The sequence below is a fragment of the Mesoplodon bidens genome, assembly GCF_964165515.1.
Source record: "Mesoplodon bidens genome assembly, chromosome: 8".
Taxonomy (NCBI): Eukaryota; Metazoa; Chordata; class Mammalia; order Artiodactyla; family Ziphiidae; genus Mesoplodon; species Mesoplodon bidens.
The window spans coordinates 85,405,080-85,429,325 of NC_138165.1; the positions used below are offsets into that span (position 1 = coordinate 85,405,080).

General features: G+C 43.0%; 1 protein-coding gene across 11 annotated transcripts in view; it reads right to left on the reverse strand.

The window, feature by feature from the left end:
- PLEKHM3 (pleckstrin homology domain containing M3) overlaps positions 1 to 24,246 on the reverse strand; it is a 193,118-nt gene that overhangs the window by 163,875 nt on the left and 4,997 nt on the right. For 7 of the 11 annotated variants that reach the window (XM_081242661.1, XM_081242656.1, XM_081242665.1 and 4 more), the window contains exons 2-3: positions 19,078 to 19,197; positions 5,422 to 6,344 (exon numbers count right to left, since the gene is read on the reverse strand). In XM_081242661.1, the coding sequence (XP_081098787.1) occupies positions 5,422 to 6,022 (601 nt within the window). In that variant the 5' untranslated portion in view covers positions 6,023 to 6,344; positions 19,078 to 19,197. Of the gene's footprint in view, positions 1 to 5,421; positions 6,345 to 19,077; positions 19,198 to 19,996; positions 20,084 to 24,246 lie in introns of all 11 variants that reach the window. The other 4 variants (XM_081242662.1, XM_081242659.1, XM_081242663.1 and 1 more) reach the window with 2 other exon arrangements.

The window sequence follows — 24,246 nt, forward strand, 5'->3', positions numbered from 1 at the left end:
TCAGAAAGACTAAAGGGCACACCACAATTATCTCCCTAGGCTTTGTGCTCACCAAACAGCAGTCAGATTCCTCTACAAAGGGTAATTGTACCCATGCCTGTGTGACCCTGGAGTCTGAGATGGTATCTGGAGACTCCTCCAAGGCCAGGGCACCATTCTTCCAACACTAGGGGCTACTTTACAAGCCATATCTGTTTGATTCTCTCTTATCACAAGGACAGTGCACAGCAGCCTTTGAGATGAAAGCAAATCTTCATTTCCTGCTGCTAAAGAACTTCACAGAGAGGATGTGCAAGGTATGAGATGCTAGATGATGGTGCAAGGCCCTCGGAAAAGAGGGTGGAGTTGTTCTTTTTCTAGAAGGACATAAACCAGCTAAAGAACTCATGTTCTTAATTTATCAGCTTGATTTCAATCAGAAATGCATTCATCTCACGTGTAAGAAAATGTTTTCAGGATGTTTTATGTTCAGAGCGCTATATGAGGTACTGAGGATAATGCAGTGCATAAGAAACAATCCCTTCCTCAGTGACCGTAAACTCTGGTGTAGAAGAGAGTAAACAGCTGATGACAAATCAGTATGAGAGAGGGAATGGATGGTCTATTTCCCATTAACAAACCAGTTAACAGCTATGAGAAAGTACAATGCAGGAGGGCCAATTCGAGAAATATTTATTACGAGGCCATTTTATGAAACTGACTGTGCCAGGGAAAACTAGGAGTGTTGGGTAGTGTCACTTTGCTTCTCATGGATGACTTCCAAATTCAACTGTAATAGTAATAATAATATTATTAAATGTTTAAGGCATCTATTAAGTGTTTACTGTGTGCCAAACATGATTCTCAGAAGCACTTTAGATTTTTTAACCCATTTAATGCTCACAAGATACTGAGGTAAGTACTACTATTATCCCACACTTTATGCCCCACTCCCCCCAAAAAAATTAAGGCTCAGAGAGATTAAGAAACCTGCCCTATGTTACACAGCTAGTAAGTACTGAAACAAGGAATGAAATTCTAACAGTCTAGGTTTATAGTCATTTTTTTAACCAATATGCTACTTTGTCTGACCAGAAGGCCTTCTTCAGACAGGCTTGCCCATTAGCCAAACAACTCCTACTATACCCCCGCTATCCACTGCCCTCAATATGCCCAAATCTGGTTTGCTTTATACCCAAAGCATCATTTATCCTCAGTAAGGCTCACAAGCCTAGTTAATCATTGCCAAACGAGGCAGAAGACACAGAGGCCCTGCCTAATGAAGAAGACCCTTGGGCTTGTCGTTATGGAAGGAAAGGGAGGGAATGAGGGTGGCAGAAGAGGAGGAAGCGGCGGTCGAGGAGGAGAAGAACCACTCCTGGTTTAAGTCTTTAAGCTACTCAGGGGACCTCAGAAAAAGGATCCAGAAAAAAATAAAAATCAACTGGAGAGGGCTTCCCTGGTGGCGCAGTGGTTGAGAGTCCGCCTGCCGATGCAGGGGACACGGGTTTGTGCCCCGGTCCGGGAGGATCCCACATGCCGCGGAGCGGCTGGGCCCGTGAGCCTGCGCGTCTGGAGCCTGTGCTCCGCCAACAGGAGAGGTCACAACAGTGAGAGGCCCGCGTACCGCAAAAAAACAAAACAAACAAACAAACAAAAATCAACTGGAGAAAACACGAGACTACAAAGTAATAAAGCCCATAAGTAAGAGAGTGACAGGGCTAGACACAAACCCTGATAGCCTTTCCCTGTCTGCCTGTGGTGCCACGAAAGGGCTTTACAGTGAGGAAAGGGTTCCTGCGCATTTCTTCTGTTTGTTTTCTTACTAAAACTCTGTGCCACGTCCTGAGAGGGTTGCACCCCCCAGTGTGTAACGTGTCTTCTGTATCTGTAGCCTCTAGCAACTGGCATCTTTTGAACAAATCCACTTTGGCATGGGGACACTCAGAACGCAGTGACAAACTGACCCCAAAGCAGACACTATTTGAGTGCGCCCCTGTAGAACACCTGTTTGCAACTTGCTGACCTCCACTGAAGCACGTGTGTATGCGGGTGTGTGCACACGCACATACACACACTCACAGGGCTGAGCCCTGGTGACTCTGGATTCCCCTCCCAAAAGCCATTTGATCCTAGGAGAAGCCCCCGCTGGCCAAACTACAAAGATCTGGAGGGTGCTGGGTGGACCCCAGAGACACACTCTTTGTTGAAAACCAGGCGCACTGCCGCTCCACTGCTGGGGTCCCAAGCGCCTCCTTTCACCCCAGAGCCAAGGCGGCCCTCCAGGCAGGCGGCGGTGGCCTCGGGTGTTTGCCTTCCCGCTGCAGCCAGCTCCTGGGCTCTGCAGGGTGGGCTCCAAGGCCACAGGGCCACCTTTCTTCCCTGACTCGCTCTTCTACAAACACTGGATCTGCTGGGCCTGGGGGGAGGGGCAGAGAGAAGCCCCCAGCCAGCAAGTGTGCACAGTGCACAGAGGGGAGGCGTGTGCAGGACGGAGGTGCGCCTCGGTTTACAACGTGGCTGCAGCGCCCGCACTTCCCTGTCTCAGGTGCGACGTTGATTTATTGTTGCTGAGTAACTTCTCGTGGTAGAAACCAAATTTCTTTTAATATATTACATGTGTATGTACACACTCGTGTGAAATATATGTACTTTGAGGGTATCTATTTATGTTCCATGGGGAGTCATTCTTTCCCATCAGGAATCTCACCTGCTGCTTTGTGTATTGGGTCAGATTCCTGGCACGTTTTGTTTCCTGTTGTTTAGTAAAGGTGCTCTTCCTGGGATGCACGCACACAAAAACACCAAGGTGCCCTCCTCAAAGGAGACCCATTTGACTACATTTTACTTCTTCTGAGGAGCCCTTAGCCTATCATTAACCCTTGTTAATTTTTAGAACAGCTAGAGTGGAGGACGTGAGGATGATGGGGCCCTGTCTGGACACCGAATCTGAAGTGCCTGTGGGACACTCCAGCAGAGGCGTTCACCAAAGAGCAAGACACACGAGTCTGAAGCTCAAGGAAGAGATCTGGCCTGACCCCGATATCCTGGGTCCTCAGCTACAGCTCTGGCCAAGATACCACACCGCCTTCCTCTGCTTTTCGGCGTATGCTTTCAGGAGAGACAATAAGCCTTTCTTCAGTTTGGATGGCTACTTTCCAAGGTTTTAAAGTGAACTTCACTCAGAGATCTTGGCTGATCTTGACTAGTACGCACGTGAGTGTTGCCACTTCCTCACCTCTCCCAAATGTTGTGAGCATTACAGTTGGCAGAGTGGGTGACCAGCCATGAACCTAGAGCTCCTCTCCACCCCCAGCCCAAGAGTGGGCAGCCCATGGGCCCTGCTTGCCCCTGCCCTTTACCTAGTGAGCAACAGGACCGAGATTTCTCTCTCCTGATCTCCAGAGTATGCCAGACGGAGCACGTGTCAGACACTTGGCAGGCCATTTCCCCAGCCTTATTCATTCCAGATAGGATGCGTATCCCGTGGATGACCAAAAGGGGGCCAGGTTATATTATATCAATACTTGCAAAGGCCATTGGTTACAGTTTAGTTTTCAAAATACCACTCAGTACTTATATTTCAACATAATATTCAAACTTTTTAAAATTGAGAATTAAAAAGTAATAATCATGGTCTGTCATATCCTCAAGTGAGAAGCTAAGGAAAGTTCTTTCTTTAGCTTCCTTTAGAGAACCCGAGGAAGGCTGGTTCTTACATTTACAATCCAAAGAAGATTGGAAAAAATAAAATTGGAAATACGACATCCTCTTAACTTGGTTTATGCCAGGGATTTAGAATGGTTACAGTGGTTTAGTGATTGAAAAAAAAAAAATCTATGTGAACTCCAAGAAACCAAACAAAAACTGAGGTTGTTTGCTGATCAATGAGTACAACTGTTTGTACGTGAGCCCAAGGCAAAGGTCTCATGCTGCCAGGCACTGAGGTCACAGCAACTTGTCTATCCCCTAATGTCTAGCCAGTTACCAAGCCCTGTGCTTTATAATGTCCTTTTCTTTCTTACTCCCATGATCACCATTTGGCTAGATGTTACAGAGGACTGGTGAAAGTCTAGGAGAGAAGATAAGGAATTACAGGTCATAAATTTGAGTGGGGGAAAAAGAGTATTTTAAAAGGATAAATTTGAACTGGGTGTGAAAATAATGTAGCACCTCATAGGCAGGAAGACTGCATTTCCTTAATGGACATACTATACCATATCCTTGCCTCAAGTTATACTTACAAACTAAATGTTATTACTTAAAATTTAATGTAAAATAAGTAAATAAAATACAATGTTAAATGTATCAATGGAGTAGCAAGCAATGATAGAGATTGAAGAAACGCTAAAATAGCAGTTAAGTACATAAAATAGTCTCCCCAGTTAATTAAGCAGAAGCCATCTAAATTAAGAGGTTAAGCAGGATAACTGAAGAATCATCAGTAAGAAAAATGGATAGCCTGTATAAATGAGGTTACGGTGAAGAAAAATGCTGCGGGAAACAGAGAGATGGTTTGTCATGTCTCACAGAAGAGGAAGTTCACAGGTGAGTACATGAGTACATATTCATGTGCATGTGTGTGTGTGTGTATAAAGTGCAAGGAAAAAACAAATCAGGGCCCTGCACCATGAGGTCCTAACCAACCTCTCCAAATGTTTCCTCCCACGACCGCCATGAGATCCTTTGGTCTCCTCAAGGGTCAGCCTGGTCTCCTTGTCTCCCCCTTGGTCCACACCATAAACCTGACCGAGTGTCCTCCAACTGTGACTCTCTTTCTGCAACTTAGTGTCCTTCAAGGTCCAGCTCAAGTTCCATCATGTCTCACAAGTGCTTCCTGACAAGCCCAGCCCAGAGTGTCTTCCCCTTCCTCTATCCTCTGACAATTGCTGCTACTCACTCATTTTTTTAAAAAAATTCCAACAATATAAAGTAAAACAAAGTTCCCTCCCAGGCATTTCAGTTGAGCACCTCCTTTCTCTCACCACTGGGCGCCTTCCTGAGTCTTTGGGAGTGTCTGATCCCCTCAACCTAATGAGAAGTTCTTTAGGGCAGGGACTGTGTCTTCACACATCTTTTAATCCTTCATATCACAAGACTACGGCCAAGGTATGAGCTGATCAACATCTACCAATGTGAATAAGCAGTATCGTACAATGTTCAAAGGAAAGTACTACATTCATTAATTATGAGAATGTTCTGATTCTAACATATAAGATTAGGAAAGGAGAATTAACCGTAGTCATCTTTTCACTCAGTTCCTCCTAGGAGGAATAAGACTGTAGACTTCAGGTAAGGTAAGTGCAAAGGTAAATGGAAGAGGGGGCTTAAGTAGGCAGAGCCAGACATGGACAATGGAGAGTAAGACTCTCATGAGGTAGATGCAAGAGAGACAAAGGAAAATCACCAATTATTTAAATGCAGTCAGATATAAAAACATACCCATATTTCCTTGAGCATCTTCTACCTTGTTTGATGAGGACAACAGAAAAGACGGCCTGGTGAAGTGAGGGCCCTGAAGAGATGGTTGTTGCTGCTGCTGCAGAGGCATGGTTTTGAGGACCACCCTCCAGTCCACCTGGGTAATATCTGACCTTGATCGAGCATGGCCAGGCTTAAAAGTAGAAGTCTCATCCAATAAGTCATTCACAGAACGAGGTCTGTCCCTCCGACGCTGACAGATGTTGAAAAACTCAAAGGTTGAAGCTTCCTTTTGTTCCATCCAGGACAGATTATCTGGGGTTGTCCCTTTCTGGACCATAAACTGTTCTTTGGCAGGGAAGACATTTTGAGCTTTGGTTTCTAAGAACCTGGTCTTACAATGGTCCCAGATCATGCCTCCCTTGCCCAGGGAGGAGACATTTCTGATAGCACCATTGTCTATGTTACTGAGGACCTCATGCCCCACCAGTTCAGGGACTTCCTGAATCCCATAAACCTCTGCTTGCTGCACAGCCTTTTCTAGCTTACTGTCAAAAGTACTAAAGAAATCCTCAGTAACTTCCAGGGCTGGGCTGATATCATCCACTTCCAAAGCTTCCATGTCACAGGCTCCAAGAGGACTAAGCCTCCTAAGCTGGTTCAGGAAAGGGCTTCATGAACATTCACCCGACGAAGAGAGGTAAAGTTTTGGGCAACACAGTTCTGGAAACAACTGGAAGGAACTTTCATTTAGCTGCACAGAGCAGGCCAAGCACAAGGGTGGTTGATGTTTTCCAGGATATTAAAAGCATCTGCTAGATGATAACAGTCATCAACAAAGGTACTGGGAGACAAACATTCCTTTGAGATTATTCTTCAGTGAGACCTCTGTAAAGACAACAGGAAGTGCTTGTCAAGGCAATGTCACCACCATCTTTAATTTCCTGAAAGAAAATGAAAAGAACAACATTGGCACATAGTTCATTGTATTCTATATACATAAATCTGCCCGCTTACTTCCTCATCTTTACATCTCTTCCATGGCAGTCATGCCCAAACGTGGACAACACCTACAGAGAAGTTCCACTGTCAAGAGTACACATCACTGGGACTACCCTGGTGGCGCAGTGGATAAGAATCCACTTGCCAATGCAGGCGACATGGGTTCGATCCCTGGTCCGGGAAGATCTCACATGCTGTGGAGCAACTAAGCCTGTGCGCCACAACTACTGAGCCTGCACTCCAGAGCCCACGTGCCACAACTACTGAAGCCCACGTGCCTAGAGCCCGTGCTCCACAGCAAGAGAAGCCACTGCAAGGAGAAGCCCGCGCACCGCCATGAAGAGTAGCCCCTGCTCACCGCAACTAGAGAAAGCCAGCGCGCAGCAACGAAGACTCAATGCAGTCAAAAAAATAAATAAATAAAATTTAAAATCTTAAAAAAAAAAAAAAGTACACATCACTACATTGTATTAGAACTTACACAGAGCAGGGTAGGACTCCTGATAAGAGGAATTAAGGTCAGCAGCTTTTACTCATACAGAGAAGCCTCTGAGAGCAGTTGTGAAAAGACTGCCCTGGCAAATCTCTGTGATATTGACCTAAAGAGTTAGCCAAAGAGACTAGGAATTCTGGGACTGCACTTATATCGTAATCAGTCTGAAAGTCATAAATGCATGAGTCCTGTCACAAACCTTGAAAGCACTGATGGTTTGTCAGGCTCAAAGGTGCAAGGGGGAAGTAGAGAGGGAGAATGGCCCTTTTATTAACCTGAATGTTTTTGTGCTGTGTTTCCTAAGCTTAGATTATGTAATGCCTGATGATGACTCTGGACTTCACAATTCTTCCAGTCATCTTGCAAAAAGGCTTCAGGATCCAAACTCCCTGAGGCTTTGAGGATTGGCCTACGAGTAGGTCCAGCCTTGGGTCTGGGCAGAAAGAATCGTAACACTAACCACACCGTCTGGGAAATGCTAGAGCTCCAAGGCCAGGCCAAACGAGAACAGCGATGCTGTCCAATATGGTAGACACTAGCCATACATGGCTATTTAAATTTAAATTTATTGGGTTTCCCTGGTGGCGCAATGGTTAAGAAGCCACCTGACAATGCAGGGGACACGGGTTCAAGCCCTGGTCCAGGAAGATCCCACATGCCGGGGAGCAACTAAGCCTGTACACCACAACTACTGAGCTTGTGCTCCAAAGCCCATGAGCCACAACTACCAAACCCGCATGCCACAACTACTGAAGCCTGAGTGCTTAGAGCCCACACTCCGCAACAAGAGAAGCCACTGCAATGAGAAGCCTGCCCACCTCAATGAAGAGTAGCCCCTGCTCGCCGCAACTAGAGAAAGCCCATGCACAACAAGGAAGACCCAACACTGCCCAAAAAATAAATAAAAAATAAATAAATTTTTTAAATTTAGAAAATAAATAAATAAATAAATTTAAACTGATTAAAAATCAAATAAAGTTCCTCAGTCACACTAGCAACACTTGATGTGCTCAACATACACCTTTGTATCTTTACCAAAAAAACGAACAAAGAAACAAAACAACTAGGTAAGCCTTGTTTTCCTTACCTACTTACAAGTAGGTAAAACTAGGCAATTAGCAACACCTTTGCAAGTTGCTGCAAAGGTACATAAATGTGCTTTCTTCTTTAAAACTGCACAATTTCTGTGGTTAATTAAAATCATTTTTAGCACTTAGGTCATTAAATCATTACATTTAAATCAACAGCACCAATCTACATTGCTTAATGTGTGTAAGTAAAACTACTATATACAGCCTGTTATTTTAAATGTATCAAGAAGGTTTGCAGGTCACAGGAACTTGGTGGCTAACCTCTTATAAAGTGATAATGACTGTGAATTTGTCTACTTTTTACATTTTCATATTTATTATGTTAGCATTCATGAAGCAAGGCACAGATTGATTTTTGGCAATAAGATCAGTTATAATATTTTTCTAGCTGCAAACATGGTTTTGTTTGCTGTGTCTATGCTAAGCCTTGAGTCTCTTGAATCCTATAGCAGAGTTTCACTACTTTTGTCATTTTGAAACTTGGAATTTTTCAGTTTTATCTTGTACACCAGACACTAAGAAAAAGAAATACATAATAAATCTAAAACTTCTAGTTCTTTATTTACTAAAATTTTAAATGAACATAATAAAATATGAGTTTCCCATTTTATAGAAGAGGCACCAAGGTGCTGAGCACTAAGTTATTCATCTAAGATTCTATGATGAATGTTCCTTTTCTTACCTAGTTCTTAAAATTCAGTCTTTAATCATACTAGAGAGAGTAAATACCTTCAAACTGATTCTTTCTTTTTTTTTTAAATCAAAATGTCTAGGAATATACTCTTTGTGCTCCCTGCTTTGGTATTCACAGGCTGGCTAGGAGCATATAACCACTGACAGCCAGCACTGCTGGCTTGTGGAACACTCCATCACACTGTGTTCTAAGATTGTAGACTGTTAGACAAAGACGGGACCTTCGAGATCATCCTCTCAACCCCAACTTTCACAGAGGGGACACTGAGGCCCACAGAAAGTATGAAGTCCCAGGGACACTTCCCTATGCAATGCCTCATTTAATCCTCATTAAGGGCAGTAACAATTCAACTTGAGAACCATTTCAATGCTGTTTAACAAGGGATTCTGGAAACCACTCATCTACCATCCATTAAGGTCACGACAGGTCCAAGATGCTGAAGATGGAAGGATGAATAAGATACAGTCCTTGCCCTAAAGAGGCTCACAGTCTACCATGATGAGCCTAAGAAAATAAGTCCAAAAAACTGCCTTGATAGAGGATGGAAACAGATTTGGTGGGGGAAGGAGGGAGGGGTCACTTGCCAGCAAAGGTGAGGGAGAGATTAAGAAGGCCTTCAAAAGGAGGTGCCCTCTGAGTTGAGTCTAGAAAACTTAGAAGGTATTTGCCTGGATGGCTTGGAAGAAATTAGGAGGAGTAAATCACCTTTTGGTTAGCAAGGGATTTTCAAGTTTATTATATAAAATGACTTTCCATAGGCAGTGTGGTGAGCAATGCAGTGGAGAAACAGCAAGCAATCTAGTGGATCTAGAGTGAGAGCTAGGTCCAAATCCTAATTCTGTCTCACGCTAGCTAAGTAATTTGGGTAAGATTTCCCTGAACCACCCCCCAAGTCCACCCCAAGTCCTCTGGGCTAATCTGTTCTTCCTATTCTAGGAATTTCACTGTTAGTGCTTTCCATTGCTTCTGTCTGGAACCTACACAGCTATTCTCTTCGCTTTCTGATGTAAATATGCATTCAAAACCATACTCTGCTCTTCACTGTGTGCCCCAGCATTTCCATGCCACTCTTCCTCCCCTCATTCCTCCACTTAGTCACAAAGGCCTTTCAGTTCCTCCTTCAAGGCTTACCATTTTGATCTCCAGGCCTGCCCACGGGCTATTCCCACCGCTGGAGGCGTTACTCCCTCCTGGACTCTTCTGCCCATCGCATCAATGCCTAATCATCCTTCAGGGTCCAATCTAACATCAAGTGACAGACCTGTATTCTCTAAAGAGAGCCACAGCGATATCTCCTATCCCACGTGCTTTTCGGCAGTGAGAACTTGCTACTTCCCCATCAGGAAGTGAGTTGACTTTTCCACTCCCATGAATCAGGGCAAAGCTTGTGATGTTTTGATCAGTAGAGTGTGGCTGTGCCCATTGAGGGTGCAGCCTTTGACTGGCCTGGTGGCTTCCTCTTCCTGTCTCTTGGAGCTCTAAGCTGATTATATAGAAAGTCCAGGCTACTCTGCTGGAGGGAGAGGCCACATGCTAGAGCACAGAGGCACCAGACATGTGAGGGAAGAAGCCATCTTGAATGACAGCCCAGTTGAGCTCTCCGATGATTCCAGCCCCAGTCAGTATCATAATAGATTCCCAAGTGAGAATCTTCTAGCTGAGTCCAGTTAGCCCAGAACCATGAGAGATAATAAATTGTTTTCAGACACTAAATTTCGGAGTAGTTTGCCACACAGCAAACAATAATCAGGACTTACCACTTCCTTAGGGAAGCATTCTCTGGTGTCCCAGACTAGGTTAAATGTACTTGTTTAAGGACAGAAGGGCCTTGGTTCAGAAGGGCACCAGCACTTCTGTAAGTTATACACATCACATTTGTAATTACTAGTTTCGGTGTTAATATCCCCTTAGGCAGCAACTGTCAATTTTGTTCACCCATGGACCCCCAAACACAGTTGCAGTTCAAAAAATATTTGTTGAATAAATGAATTATTTTTGAGTGGCTATCTTTAGAATCACGACATTGTCTTCTTTTCCCCCTTTTTCTTTTGTTGTTAGTACCTGACTTACATTCCTCTTACCACATAATGATTATCTCTAGCAATAAACAATAGAGGTACTGCTTTAACAACAGCCAAAAAAATTACTCTTTAGTATAATAAATGAATTAACAGACCAATGTGAGAGATCCAGCCCTTTGCCTGTATTTTCACAGTACAAATTAAATAGCTAAAAAGAATTTGAGAGTTGCAGTGATTTATTCATTCCATAAACATTTACTGAAGCAGCTACTGTATTCTAGGTACTGGTGATACGACAGTGAAGAAGACAGACATAAACCCTACCCTTGTGGAACTTACATTCTAGTGAGCACTTACTATTTAGACACTGCTCTAAATGCCTTCAATGTCTTACCTCATCTGTTAAGGTGTGGTGAGAAGGCTGATGTACTCCTCCACACTCCAGCAATCCGATCCATCCCATCCCATCCCAAATCCCAACCCTCTATGAAGTCTTTCCTGAGACTCAATCCTTTCGGATCTCTCCCTTCCCCAAATACCTAAAGCATCACTAAACAAGTCAACTTTTGCAGACTGTCTTTTTCCCTCATTTAGACTATAAGCTTCTCGAGGGCAAGTCCCATACCCATGTCTCTGTCACCCGACAAAGGCAGCAGGGTCTTCCTGCATCTTGTCTTCCTCTTTCTAAAGCAGCCTCCACATCGTTTCTCTTAACCCTTCACAGTCTCCCCAGTAAAACAGGGCTCAGCAAACATCTTCTGTAGAGAACCAGTAATAAACAGTTCAGGCTTTGTGGGCCACACAGTCACTTTTGCAACTACTCAGGTCTACGGCTGTAGTGGGGTAAATAGCCACAGACAACATGGAAATGAATGGACATGTCTGTGTTCTGATAAAGCTTTATTTACAGAACAGGCAGATAACCAAAATATGGTATATCCATACAATGGAATATTATTCAGCCTTTGAGAGGAAGGAAATCCTGTCACATGCTACAACATGAATGAACCTCGAGGACATCATACTAAGAAAAATAAACCAGTTACAAAAAGAAATACTGCGTATATTAAGAAGTCATATTCATGGAAATAAAAAGGTAGAATGGGGGTTACCAGGGCTGGAGGGGAGGAGGGAAAAGGGAGTTATTGTTTAATGGGTATAGAGTTTCAGATTTGCAAGATGAAAAGTTCTGGAGATCTGTTTCACAGCAATGTGAATATAAACACTACTGACCTTAAAATGATTAGATGGTAAATTGTATGTTTTTTACCACGACTTAAAACAAACAACCAAAAAACAAGCAGAGGGCCAGATTTTCCAGCGGGCTGTGGTTTGCTCCTGGCCTAGAAGATCTAGTCCAGCCCCCTGAGGAGGAAGAAGTCAGGAGTGACAACTTTGGGTCTCAGGAGGAAGAAGGGAACGGCAGCTCCATCAATTACCAGGAATGGGACTTCAGTAAGTCACTTCCTAATCTCAGTTTTCTCATTTGCAAAATCAGCAAGTTAATAATACCTCTCTCCTAAAATAGTTGAGAGAATTAAATAGGACAATGCATGGCATGGTTCCCGGCACATGGTATAGCACATGAATAACAACAGCCTAAAAGCCCTCACCTGAAGGGTTCCATCACCTTTCCTCTATGACCTCATACTCTCCTTACCCCCTACCCTCCCTTCCACACCAGCCGCCCTGCCGGTTCTCCAACTTGCAGACATGTTTTCACCTCACGGTCTTTGCATTGGTTCCCAATACCAACATGGTGAACTCTCTCTTTAAGTGACTGTTCATGTCACCTTCTCAATGAGGCCTGCCCTGACCACCCTATTTTAAATTATGACATGTGTCTCTGCCCTGGACTTCTGATCCCCTTTACTCTGTTTTTTATTTTTTTTAATAACCTTTTAATTTTAGAACAGTTTTAGATTTAAAAAATTATTACAAAGACAGTACAATGAGCTCCTATATACCCCACACACAGTTTTCTCCATGTAACATCTTGCATTAATGTGGTACATTTGTCACAATTAATGAACCAATATTGATACATTATTGTTAACTAAAATTCATACTTTGTTCAGATTTCCTCAGCTTTTCCCTAATATCCTTTTCCTGTTCAAGGATCCTATCCAGGATACCACATGGCATTTAGTTGTCAAGTCTCTTTAGCGTTCTCTCAGCTGTGACGGTTTCTCAGACTTTACTTGTTTTTGATGACTTTGACAGTTTTGAGGAGTGCTGGTCAGGTATTTTATAGACTGTCTCTCAACTGGGATTTGTTTAATGTTTTTCTTATGATAAGACTAGGGCTGTATATTTGGGGGAGAAAAACTACAGAGGTAAAGTGCCATTCTGATCATATCATAACGAGAGGCGATACTGTCAACATGACTTACTACTGCTCCCTTAACCCTGATCACCTGGCTGGACCCTTCTTCCTTATGCATCTACCATCTTCTAACAAACCACTCAATTTACTTATTATTTAATGTCTAGTGTTTCTCTCACCCCATTAAAGTATAAGCTCCTTGAGGGCAGGAATTGATGCTTATTTTGTTCACTAATGTATCCCAAGTACATAGAGAATGCCTGACACACACACACAAAAGGCACTAGATAGATACACGCTGAATGAATACATTGTTACTCCTTTGCATGACATTCATCACCCTTCATGACCTATCCACCTCTCCAGTTTGTCGTTCCTGACCAACATTCACCTTGTTGTTTTACTCCTCCATGCTTTGGCCCAAGCTGGGGAGCCTTCCGAATTGCTCAGGCTCTCAGACCACCCTGGGTTTGCCACAATGCACTGTAATGATGAACAATTTCTCTCCATCCCACTCTATACTCCAAGCTACTTGACAGCTGGCATGATGCCTTACTGACCCTCCTATATAATCTCTATGTCTTCATCTTTTGGGGCTCCATTTTCCAACCTTTCTCCTTTTGGAATTTATCTTTTCCCTAGGATGTATAGGCCTAAAATTCACTACAATACAAGGGTCTAATGCGAAGTTTAGTCTCCATAAATGAACACCTCTTACTAGCTTGCCTCATTTGGTTTTGAAATTAATTAATTAAAAAATAATAACAACATGGGCTTCCCTGGTGGCACAGTGGTTAAGAATCTGCCTGCCAATGCAGGGGACATGGGTTCGATCCCTGTTCTGTGAAGATCCCACATGCCGCGGAGCAACTAAGCCTGTGCACCACAATTACTGAGCCTGCACTCTAGAGCCCGCGAGCCACAACTACTGAGCCTGTGTGCCGCAGCTACTGAAGCCCGTGTGCCTAGAGCCCATGCTCCGCAACAAGTGAAGCCACCGCAATGAGAAGCACGCACGCAGCAATGAAGACCCAATGCAAAAAAAAAAAAAAAAAAAGACCCAATGCAGTCAAAAACAAATAAAATAAACAAATAAAATAATAATAATAACAACATATTCAGATAGGTCAAAATATGAACAGGACTTTCTTCTGACAAAGTGAACTGAGTGAAATCACCATGTGGGTGCAATGTGGTTTGCCTCCACACAAAAAGTGGAAATCAGGAGCTAATCAGAACTGTGTTCTAAATCTGGCTCAACCACACACATGCTGAGTGGCCTCTGGCAAACCATTAAACCTCTGGGTACCTTACTCAGCTACCTGTATCCAACAACGTTGCTAATAACAAACTGCTTCACATGTGACTCATTCACCAGGTAGCTGTTCCAACACACCTTTAAAAAATGTAAACTGGGCTTCCCTGGTGGCGCAGTGGTTGAGAGTCCGCCTGCCAATGCAGGGGACACGGGTTCGTGCCCCGGTCCGGGAAAATCACACATGCCGCGGAGTGGCTGGGCCTGTGAGCCATGGCCGCTGAGCCTGTGCATCCGGAGCCTGTGCTCCGCAACGGGAGAGGCCACAACAGTGAGAGGCCTGAGTACCGCAAAAAAAAAAAAAGTAAACTGCTATATAATTATGGAGCCCTCCACTGGACCTCACCCATTGAAGAACCTGCTCCTGTCTTCCCCTGGAAAGATATGTCAGCCCAAGAACAGCAAAGTCAGCAACCAACTATTTATAACACCCTACTTTTCAGCCAAACTCAATGATCTACAGACGCTTTATTTTATTTTTATAAAGAATACCCTTTCTGTAAAAAGGATTATTTACCCAATGTAACAGATTGAGAAACTGAGGTCCATTTGTCAGTGTTGTCATAAAAGCTCAATCCAAAGAATTCCATGCATGAATCAAAATGTTAACAGGATGCAGAATCAGTGTATTACTGTTTCCTAACAAGGAAATCTGCTGTTTACATGCTCATTAGGCAAGGCTAATTAGCAGGATGAATACAGCAGTCCTTCCACACAGAAGTAGAAGCAGATATGAGTAATAATATCAGCCTGGCCCACACAGAGATGCCACTTTCTCCCAAGCTGGATGGTAAAAACGCTAACTTCCTCCCACTTGACTAAATGGCTGGTATTCAGAACACAATGAGTGCTCAAGAGGATGTCTGGGGCTTTGTAGTTTTAGAAGCAGCTGGACTATGGAGAAAAATGCAATACCAAAGACACCTAGGATAAACAGTTTCTGCCAATTCATTTTCAAACATGAGAAACAAGGGTGATTATAAGAATGGTCAGCACGGGGCTTCCCTGGTGGCGCAGCGGTTAAGAATCCGCCTGCCAATGCAGGGTACACGGGTTCGAGCCCTGGTCCGGGTGGATCCCACATGCCGCGGAACAGCTAAGCCCGTGAGCCACAACTACTGAGCCTGTGGTCTAGAGCCCGCAAGCCACAACTACTGAGCCTGCGCGCCTAGAGCCCGCAAGCCACAACTACTGAGCCTGCACACCTAGAGCCTGTGCTGTGCAACAAGAGAAGCCACCGTAATGAGAAGCCTGCTCACCGCAACGAAGAGTGGCCCCCACTCGCTGCAATTAGAGAAAGCCTGCATGCAGCAACAAAGACCCAATGCAGCCAAAAATAAATAAATAATTAAATAATTAAAAAAAAAAAAAAAGAATGGTCAGCACATGTGGCTCTCACACGGTCTTCACTTTGGTTAAGGCCACAGCCGACTGTAAATTTTCTGAGAGTTACATAATGTAAAGGCTCCACCACAAGAGAATATGACCCTAGTAAGAATGCTTCTGGATTATCAGGCTACAAGAGGTTATGCTTTGTCATGGTGCTTTGTCATAAAGACATGTTGTAATGTAAGCATGTTGATGGAGCAGGGGCAAGCCAAGAGCAGCAGATAAGGAAATGGTGCCTCTGTGGACCTCATAAGAAGAGTTCAGGGGTTCTTTCAGAGGAGAAAGACAGCTAGAAACACAAATGGAATCCCATCTTCATAGGCCTGGAGGGAACATTAAATGGCTACATTTATCTAAGTTTCAATAAATGAGAAGTGTATTGCCAGGCAATACCTAAGGAACATACCACTTAGAAATATAATTTTATAGTGTTTTTCCCAGTTATGAAGGTAATAAACACATAAAAACTCTGGAAAATACTGACAGATATGGAAAAGAAAATAAACATCAGTCATGATCTCAGAACGAAATAGTTAGGTGTGTTTTTATCTAATATTTAATTGGAATCAGATTATATACAGTACATAATTTGGGCACACTGTCTAAAGACCTGCTCAAAAAGCAAATACCAGTAATTATTAACCGTGAAAAGAAAAAAGAAATGTCTCAGCGTGTGCTGTGCCCACCGATACCTTACAGCCTGGCACAAGGCCCCACTTGACTGAACTCCCTTCCACCCTGTCCAGGGACCTCTGCTCTATACTGCCACTAGTGCACTGCAAAGCCCTGACCCGCCTCGAGCATGTCACCCGGCCCCTCCTCAAACCTTTCCTCCCCAGGTTTCATGGGCACCGCGCTCTCTGTTTTCCTCTCGTTTCTACCCTCTCCTTCTCTGTTCCATCTTCCCCCTTTCCTTCCTGGTCTGCTCATCAAATAGAGGCATCACCTCAGCTCTCTTCTCTGACTACAGCCGCATGTATTCCTCGGGTCAGTTTAGCCCCATAATTACCTCCATGCTCACACCTCCCAAATTTCCACCTTCAGTCTCCATGGACTCTGGTCCCATGTCCCCAACTTTTTGTAGGACATTTCTATCTGGCTTATCATCTGGCAAAATGAAGCTCAACTTGTCTAAAGCCACATTCAGTTGTTCACTCAATAATTATTTGCTGACTGCTCACTATGGGTTGGGTGCTGTCTGAGGTACTGGGGAGATGGTAGCAAATAAAACCCTTCAATGCAGCTCCCACTGACAACAGGGCCCAACTCTCTAACCTGACACTCTAGGCCTTTCACAGTCTTGGACTAGCTTGCCTGTCCAACTTCCCGCTTCCCTTCCATAAGACATTCTTTTCCTCCAAACTGGGATGCTACTGCTCAAATTTTAGGCTTTCCCAACTCCAAAACTTTGCTTACAGTTATCTCTGAGGTACCGTCTCCTCACCTCTACCTACTGAAATTCTATCCACTCTTCAAGCTTACTTGCCGCCTCTTCCACAAGCTTTCTGTGATTCCTCACCCTAAAACGGTCAGCTCTTTCTTTATTTTTATTTATTTATTTATTTATTTTTTGTGGTACACGGGCCTCTCACTGTTGGGGCCTCTCACTGTTGTGGCCTCTCCCGTTGCGGAGCACAGGCTCCGGACGCGCAGGCTCAGCGGCCATGGCTCACGGGCCTAGCTGCTCCGTGGCATGTGGGATCTTCCCAGACCGGGACACAAACCCGTGTCCCCTGCATCGGCAGGCGGACTCTCAACCACTGCGCCACCAGGGAAGCCCCCCCATTTCATTTTTACAACCCTCACTGGGCCTAACACAGTGGCTAGTACACAATGGGTGCTCAGTAAATATGGGCTGAATGAACGACTGCATAAAGAGCATGTTTTCAAAGTACTGACGTCTGTAAATATAAACACCACTCTGGTTTTCTGGCGGAAGTATATTTGAATTCATTATAAGCTCGTTTAAGTAAAATTTGACATGCTTTCCAAAACGTTATGTTGACTTGAGCTGTTAAATTTTTTCTTGGTTAGAAAAAGCTTCCAAGCTATTGAAACTGGGTTTAAAAATAACATGGCAAAGGTCAGGTAGCAAAGACCTCACTCAGACCTTTTATAGAAACAAAAGCGCCTATGCAGCGCTTGGGAATTATTTTGTGAACCACTCCAAATCCATAGCTTGGATGGTCTAATTTTCCAGTGACTTAGAGCTCAAGCTCTTTTTAATACCAGAAAGGACATGTTCCTTTTGAAACCCCCCCGGGCAATCAACCTAAAGCATTTTTCAGTCCATCTCTGTGCTTACTGTTTGCCACTTGCAAAAATCATTGAGACATTTGATGCCCCAAGATGTTTTCCCAGAAACCAACCTAAATATAAGTGTGGGACTTCAAATCTCCAATTGCTCTGCTATTGAAGGCAGCAATGTTATTATGCCCCTGTGGCACCCACTGCGTTGGAAAGCCAAGACTTCTGATTGAGAAGCCCATTTTCATAAAACCACCAGCATTCCAAAATGTCCTGGTTTTAGGAGCAAAACAGACAGACACAAACTTCAGTTACTTAAGTGTCTAAAAATGCAGACTCAATGTTTTCCATTCCCCGTTACCTCCATGGCAGGAAACAGTGATTAAAAAACAAACAAAAGAATCACTCAAATTATCTTCATCCTAGGACTGAGGTGAAGAAGTTGAAAAGTTCCATCATAAAAACCATGTGTGCTAGAGTCACCCTCCAACTGCAACAGGGAATAATTAGTACATGGAGGTGCCATCTAAACCAGCTGGCATGAGACCTCGTAATGGCCATCCCAAGGAGGTACATTGAGACCCAGCTATGCAAGATAGCCAAAAAAGCTAAAGAAATAGCTTTTCAGATTAGCATCTTTAGATTTAAAGATGTCATCAGCTCACACAACTATTTGACTTTATTGAGAACAATCGTCTTCACATGCATAGTTTAGAGTATGGTTTATAAAGCACTTGATAAGCTTCTTGAAAAAAATTTGTAGTAATCTCAACAGAGAGAGGTAAGTAAAGTAGCAGGATTATTTTAGAGATGATGAAACAGAGACCAAAATGACTCAACTACGGTCAGTCGAAGGCCCCATGGGGAAGAAAGAGAAGTTCCCAGAATCCCTGTCAGATTACTGAGTCCAAGTTCAGTTACCTTTTAAACCACTTTAAATCACTCAGGGGCCCTGACGCTAGAAGGACCATAAACAAGGAGTAAGGTGAATTCAATCCATGAGCCACCCAGCTTTGAGGTTTTTTGATGGGACAGAGGTGTGACAATGGGAAGAACACACATTTCTGACACCAAGAAAGGGTGCATGTCCCAGCACTACCTTCTAAGCTGAACGACCTCCAGCAAGTCAGGTTGACTCAGGATGTCTTGGCCCTTCTTATCTGCAAAATGGAAATCCTTCCAACGTCTGTCTCCATCAATGCACCTCTCCATTAGAGAGCTGTAATGCATAAATGCAGATAATATATGTGAAATTTTTGTAAAATCTAAAACAATTACTATTCCTATTAGAAGCTAGTTGATTTCTAACCACACAACCATTTATACTCAACAAGCGCTCACAGAGGGTGGACCAAGTACCCAAACACTATGTTAGATGATGGTACGGACACAAAACACAGCTTCTGCCCTCAAAGAGCTTAATAGCTAGTGGGGAAACAATACAAAACCAAGTATAAAAAGTGCCTTAACAGAAGTATACAGAAGGTGTTATGGGAACATAAATAAGAAGTCATTACTAATCAAGGGACAATAAAAAGTCTTAAGTGACAGAACACAATTGAATGACATAATAACATGTATACAGAGATGACTTCAGTTGAAACAAACCAAAGACAAACGAAACGTACAAATAAAACCAATCAGACGTGCTCTAAAAATGATGCTGCTTCTGGCATGAAGCTGTCAACCTACAGGAATATCTCTAAAGGTCCCACCAAAGCCTGAGCTCAAAGTGAACTAACAAACAATTGCACAAATGGGAGGCACAAGTGCAGAGGCTTCCTCACAAGCTGCCCGAGTCTATCCAACCCACAGAATCTATCCGACCCACAGAAACATCCCTGGCCAACAGAAGCATTTGCTGGGTGGCTGAGATGTCATGAGAAATGAATCCTTGCCTCACTTCCTGTTGACTTTAATTCCTTAGGTCACCGCAGCTGATTACCAGAAGGGAGAATGAATACTCACCACTTTAACCTTCAAAGCAACAACCAGCTTATGGGTTAGCACATACTCACAAAACTGGTTCCTCTGGGCATTTAGGGTGAACGTACATGAGAAGTAGTTAACTGACTTTTTTTCTTTCCTGGCTACACTTGAACCTGCTAAAAAAATGAGGCTGGGTCTTAGTTGAATGGCACCCAGAGAGTACCAGACCCATGATAAGGTCTAAGCAGAAGGTGACTCACTTCTTATTTGAAAGGACAGACGTACCCAGTGGTGATGGGCTGCACCCACGACCTCTCCCTCCCTTTTGGACTCAATCTGTGACAATGACCTTGACCTTGGTTGGTTACCAAGCCACCTCTCACCAAGTTCGTCAGGAAACAAGCAAGGCTGCCAAAAGCAGACAAAACATTGTCTTTGACCCTCAAAGATAAGGACAAGGCAAGCTAAACTAAGAGGACGAGTCTTTGTTATTTTACTATGTACTACATGAAGGCCAGAAAACTCTCTGCCCATCATACAGGACAAAGGAAAAGTTTACGAAGTATGAAGAGGAAGAACAGTAAGAACTACATTTTCGTCCACAAATATGGGTTTAAATTTCTTTTATTGTGGACTGTTATCATTGGTACTAAATGGATTTTTACAAAACAAGACTGCAACGTGTAAACATTCTGAAGTTGAATTCTGGAGCTCTGATTGGTCTTATTTCTGTGACTGTTTTGACCTGACATTAGGATGATAGGCTTATGGTAGCTGGGACTCAAATAGTTGCCCAGCATCAGAGACAACTACTGTTATACTAAACCCTTCAAAAATGCCCTACAGAGGACTCCTTCAGCGTGGATGGACATATGTTAAATGTGGAATGGTGTATTTAGTGAAACATTTAAAAACAAAATAGAGTTCTTACAACTCCTACACCAAGACCAAGATTTAAGAGTCATCACTAACATTTATTGAGCACCTCCTAAGGTCATTATGTGAAGCCCTTTATCTTCATTATGTTGTTAAATCCTCACAACAACCTTATCGGGAGAGCTGCTATTATTATTACCATTTTACAGATAAGGAAATTGAGATTTAAAGAAATGCAGTACCTTGTCCAAGGTAATATGGCCAGTAAGTGAGTGGAAACAAACCTCTAAAATGCACATACTGTCCTGTATAACAATTAACAGCAAGCTAATTACCCTGAGATAATACAGCTAGAATTTTACATACAAGGTGCTTTGAATTTTAATGTCAAACTTCAGCAACTTTAATATTTATTTTTTAAATCCTTCTGTTTGTTAATCCCACAACTCAGAAAGTTAATTGCTAAATATCCAGGGAAATAGTTTATACTTAATTTACAAAAAAAAAAAAAAAATCACCTCTACTATTTCTGTGTCATTGTAAATTCTCTAAGGGAATAGTGGATGATAGGTGTCTGAACAAACAGAATAAAAGGCTGTTCTCTAACTAAATAGCTAACCTCAATTCTCTCAGTGACCTTGGACATATTGCTTGGAATGTCTGCCAGGGTATAATAACTGTGACTCCATTTAGGCCAAACAAGTGCTTTGGCAAATGTTTACATAGTCCTAATTGCCCAAACCTTTTACTAATGTTTCCTGAAGACATCATTTTTCATTTAGCCAATAAATAGAAACACTTGTAAAAATGTTTGCTTAAAAAAAAAAAAAAACCCTGCAAATAAGTGTTTCTGTCAAAAGAATTAAAAGGAATATTTTCAAATTAGATGTGACTATAGATAATTCAAACATGCTTTGACTATTAAGGCATGTCCAAATAAACTGCCTCCTTCTAAAACCAACTTAACTTTTTGGAGGGACAGCGGGTGGATAGGGGACAAATATCAATGTATATGGGATTCAAGCAAAATTACAAAGTTGACCCACAATCTTCAGTCTTGTTTCTTAAGGGTACTAAAATATGATATGCCCAAGTTTTATATGACCACACTACAGTGAAAATATAGACATTATATCTAACCTCTCAGTGAAGGCTAATTACTTTTGGACCACAAGATCTGGAATTAGAAGACCTGAACTGCCCATGCACTACTACTAGATGTGTGATTCCAGGCATGTCATTTGAACCTGAATTCTAGTTATTTCAATGCAGGTCAAATAAGGATCCCTGTCCTACCTTCTCCAAAAGTTGTTTTGGAATGTAAATCAAATGACATAATGTAGTGCTTTGTGAACTCAAAGGCAGGGTACAGGATGCCAACAGGGGTCACCCGGGGTCATCTGTATGGTACCAGGGAAAGGGTCACCACAGTCTCTTTGATCTCCTCCCATTATAAATCAACAAACTGGTGGAGAGAGTGGTGACAGCAATCAGTTTAGGAAGCTCTGAGGTAGGGTTTAAATTCACTCAAGGGTTCCTCCTGCACTGTTCAGGCAAAAGGAGTTGCTGCACATCGGGCTTTCTGGTAGTCTTAGAGTGGAAGGATTCAGCAGTGCAAGATTCAGGGTGATTCACAAGGAATGTCTCTTCTCAAAGAAGCAAAAACAAATAAGTAAAATACTCTCTTGTCTCCCAAGTTCCTGTACAGGTAGGATACTCTGTCCCTCCTCCTTTCCTCTTCCAAGGTTCTTAAAGAAATTTTTTTTTGTACGCTTTCTGACTCCACTTCTCACCCATTCATTCCTCCCTGCAGAAGCACTGATTCTGCCCCAGGTGAAACTGCACAGGCAGAGGTCACCAACACTTTCCTTTTGGCTAAACCCAGGAGGTTTTTCACTCCACATCTGACTGACCTCTCAGCAGGATCTGACCTACTCAACACCGACTCTTTGCATTGCTCTCATGAAAGCACTGATGAAGTCTCTTCCGGAATTTCTCCTTTATCTCTGGATGCTCCTTCTGGTACCCTGTATGAGCCCCCTTCCTATGGCCACATCACAATGTAGGTGTTCCTCCGTTTTCTCTATAACCCTCTTATTTAGTTCCTCTTCCACCTGGGTGATTTTCCCCATCCCCATGGCCTCGGCAGCAGTCCATGTGACAGATGAGAAACATTGCTATCCTGAGCTCTAGACCCACACGCAACTGCCTTTCAGACATCCCCTAACTCCTAACATGCACAAAACCAAACTCCTCATCCTACCCTCACCCTGCCCCTCCTCCTGGCATTCTCCACACAGTGAAGGATATCATCATCCTTGACCCTGCTGGCTCCCTCCCCCACAAATCACTCCAGATCAGCAAGTCATGCTAATTCTACCTCTGCGAGATCTGCCAAATGTATCCATTGCTTTCCTTCTTTACGGCCTTAGTTCAGACACCACCATCCAGTTTCCTCCCTTCAGTCTTTCCCTCCACTAATCCATTCGCCACACTGCAGTCAGAGAGGGCTTTCTAAAATTAAAACCCTGTTATCTTCTGGATAAATCATATACTCCTTATCATTGCCTATAAGAGCTCAAGTCCACTTACTTTCCTGGGCTTACCTCTTAAATCTCCATCGTCTCTACCCCGCACCCCAAAACACACAGGCACACAACTTGGCTAATTCTCGTTCAGCCTTCAGGTCTTTGCTGAGGTATCACTTCTTCCCTGACCTCCCATGTCCATTTTGAACATCCCTCTTGTGTGTCCCCATAGCACACTGATTTCCTCAATTATAATGTTTTTCACTCTGTGTAAAAATAGCCTGCTTACTTGTGTGTCTCCCCCACTAGACTGTAACCTTCATGAAGGCAAGGATTGTGCCTGTTTTCTTCAAGATTGTATTGCTGGTTCCAAGTACAAGAGGTATGTGCCATGGCAGAAAATAAGTGCTCAATTCTTACTTGTTTAATTAACAAACCAATGAATCTCTGAGGGTGGAAGAGAAGTTGTTCCGGAAAAGTTCATGGGAAAAGATCAATTAGCTAATTTCCTGGTGCATAAAAACCGCTGGTTACCTTTCCAATGTTTTCTAACCTATAATATATGTTCCTTGTTCTATGAAAATCTATATTTATAATCACATCTATAGACTACAAGGTAAAATGGATATTTAGCAATTTCCCAGTTAGATAAATGTCCACAAGTAAACTGGATAATGCAGAACAGAGCAGCTCCAGTTTGTACTGAATTATAAATTGGTTACACTAATCATGGTAACTAGACAAATAAATCTCTCCCATACTCATAACTGTGGCATATAATTGGGGAATCCAATTTAAAACACATAACTCAAATTGACAGTTAATGAGTGTATGAAAAACAAAATGTTAATGAAAATAACATGTCTGACATCTCAATACAATGGCCTCTATATTTTGACTTTGGTTTTTGCTCATAATTCATGTTGCCATTAACA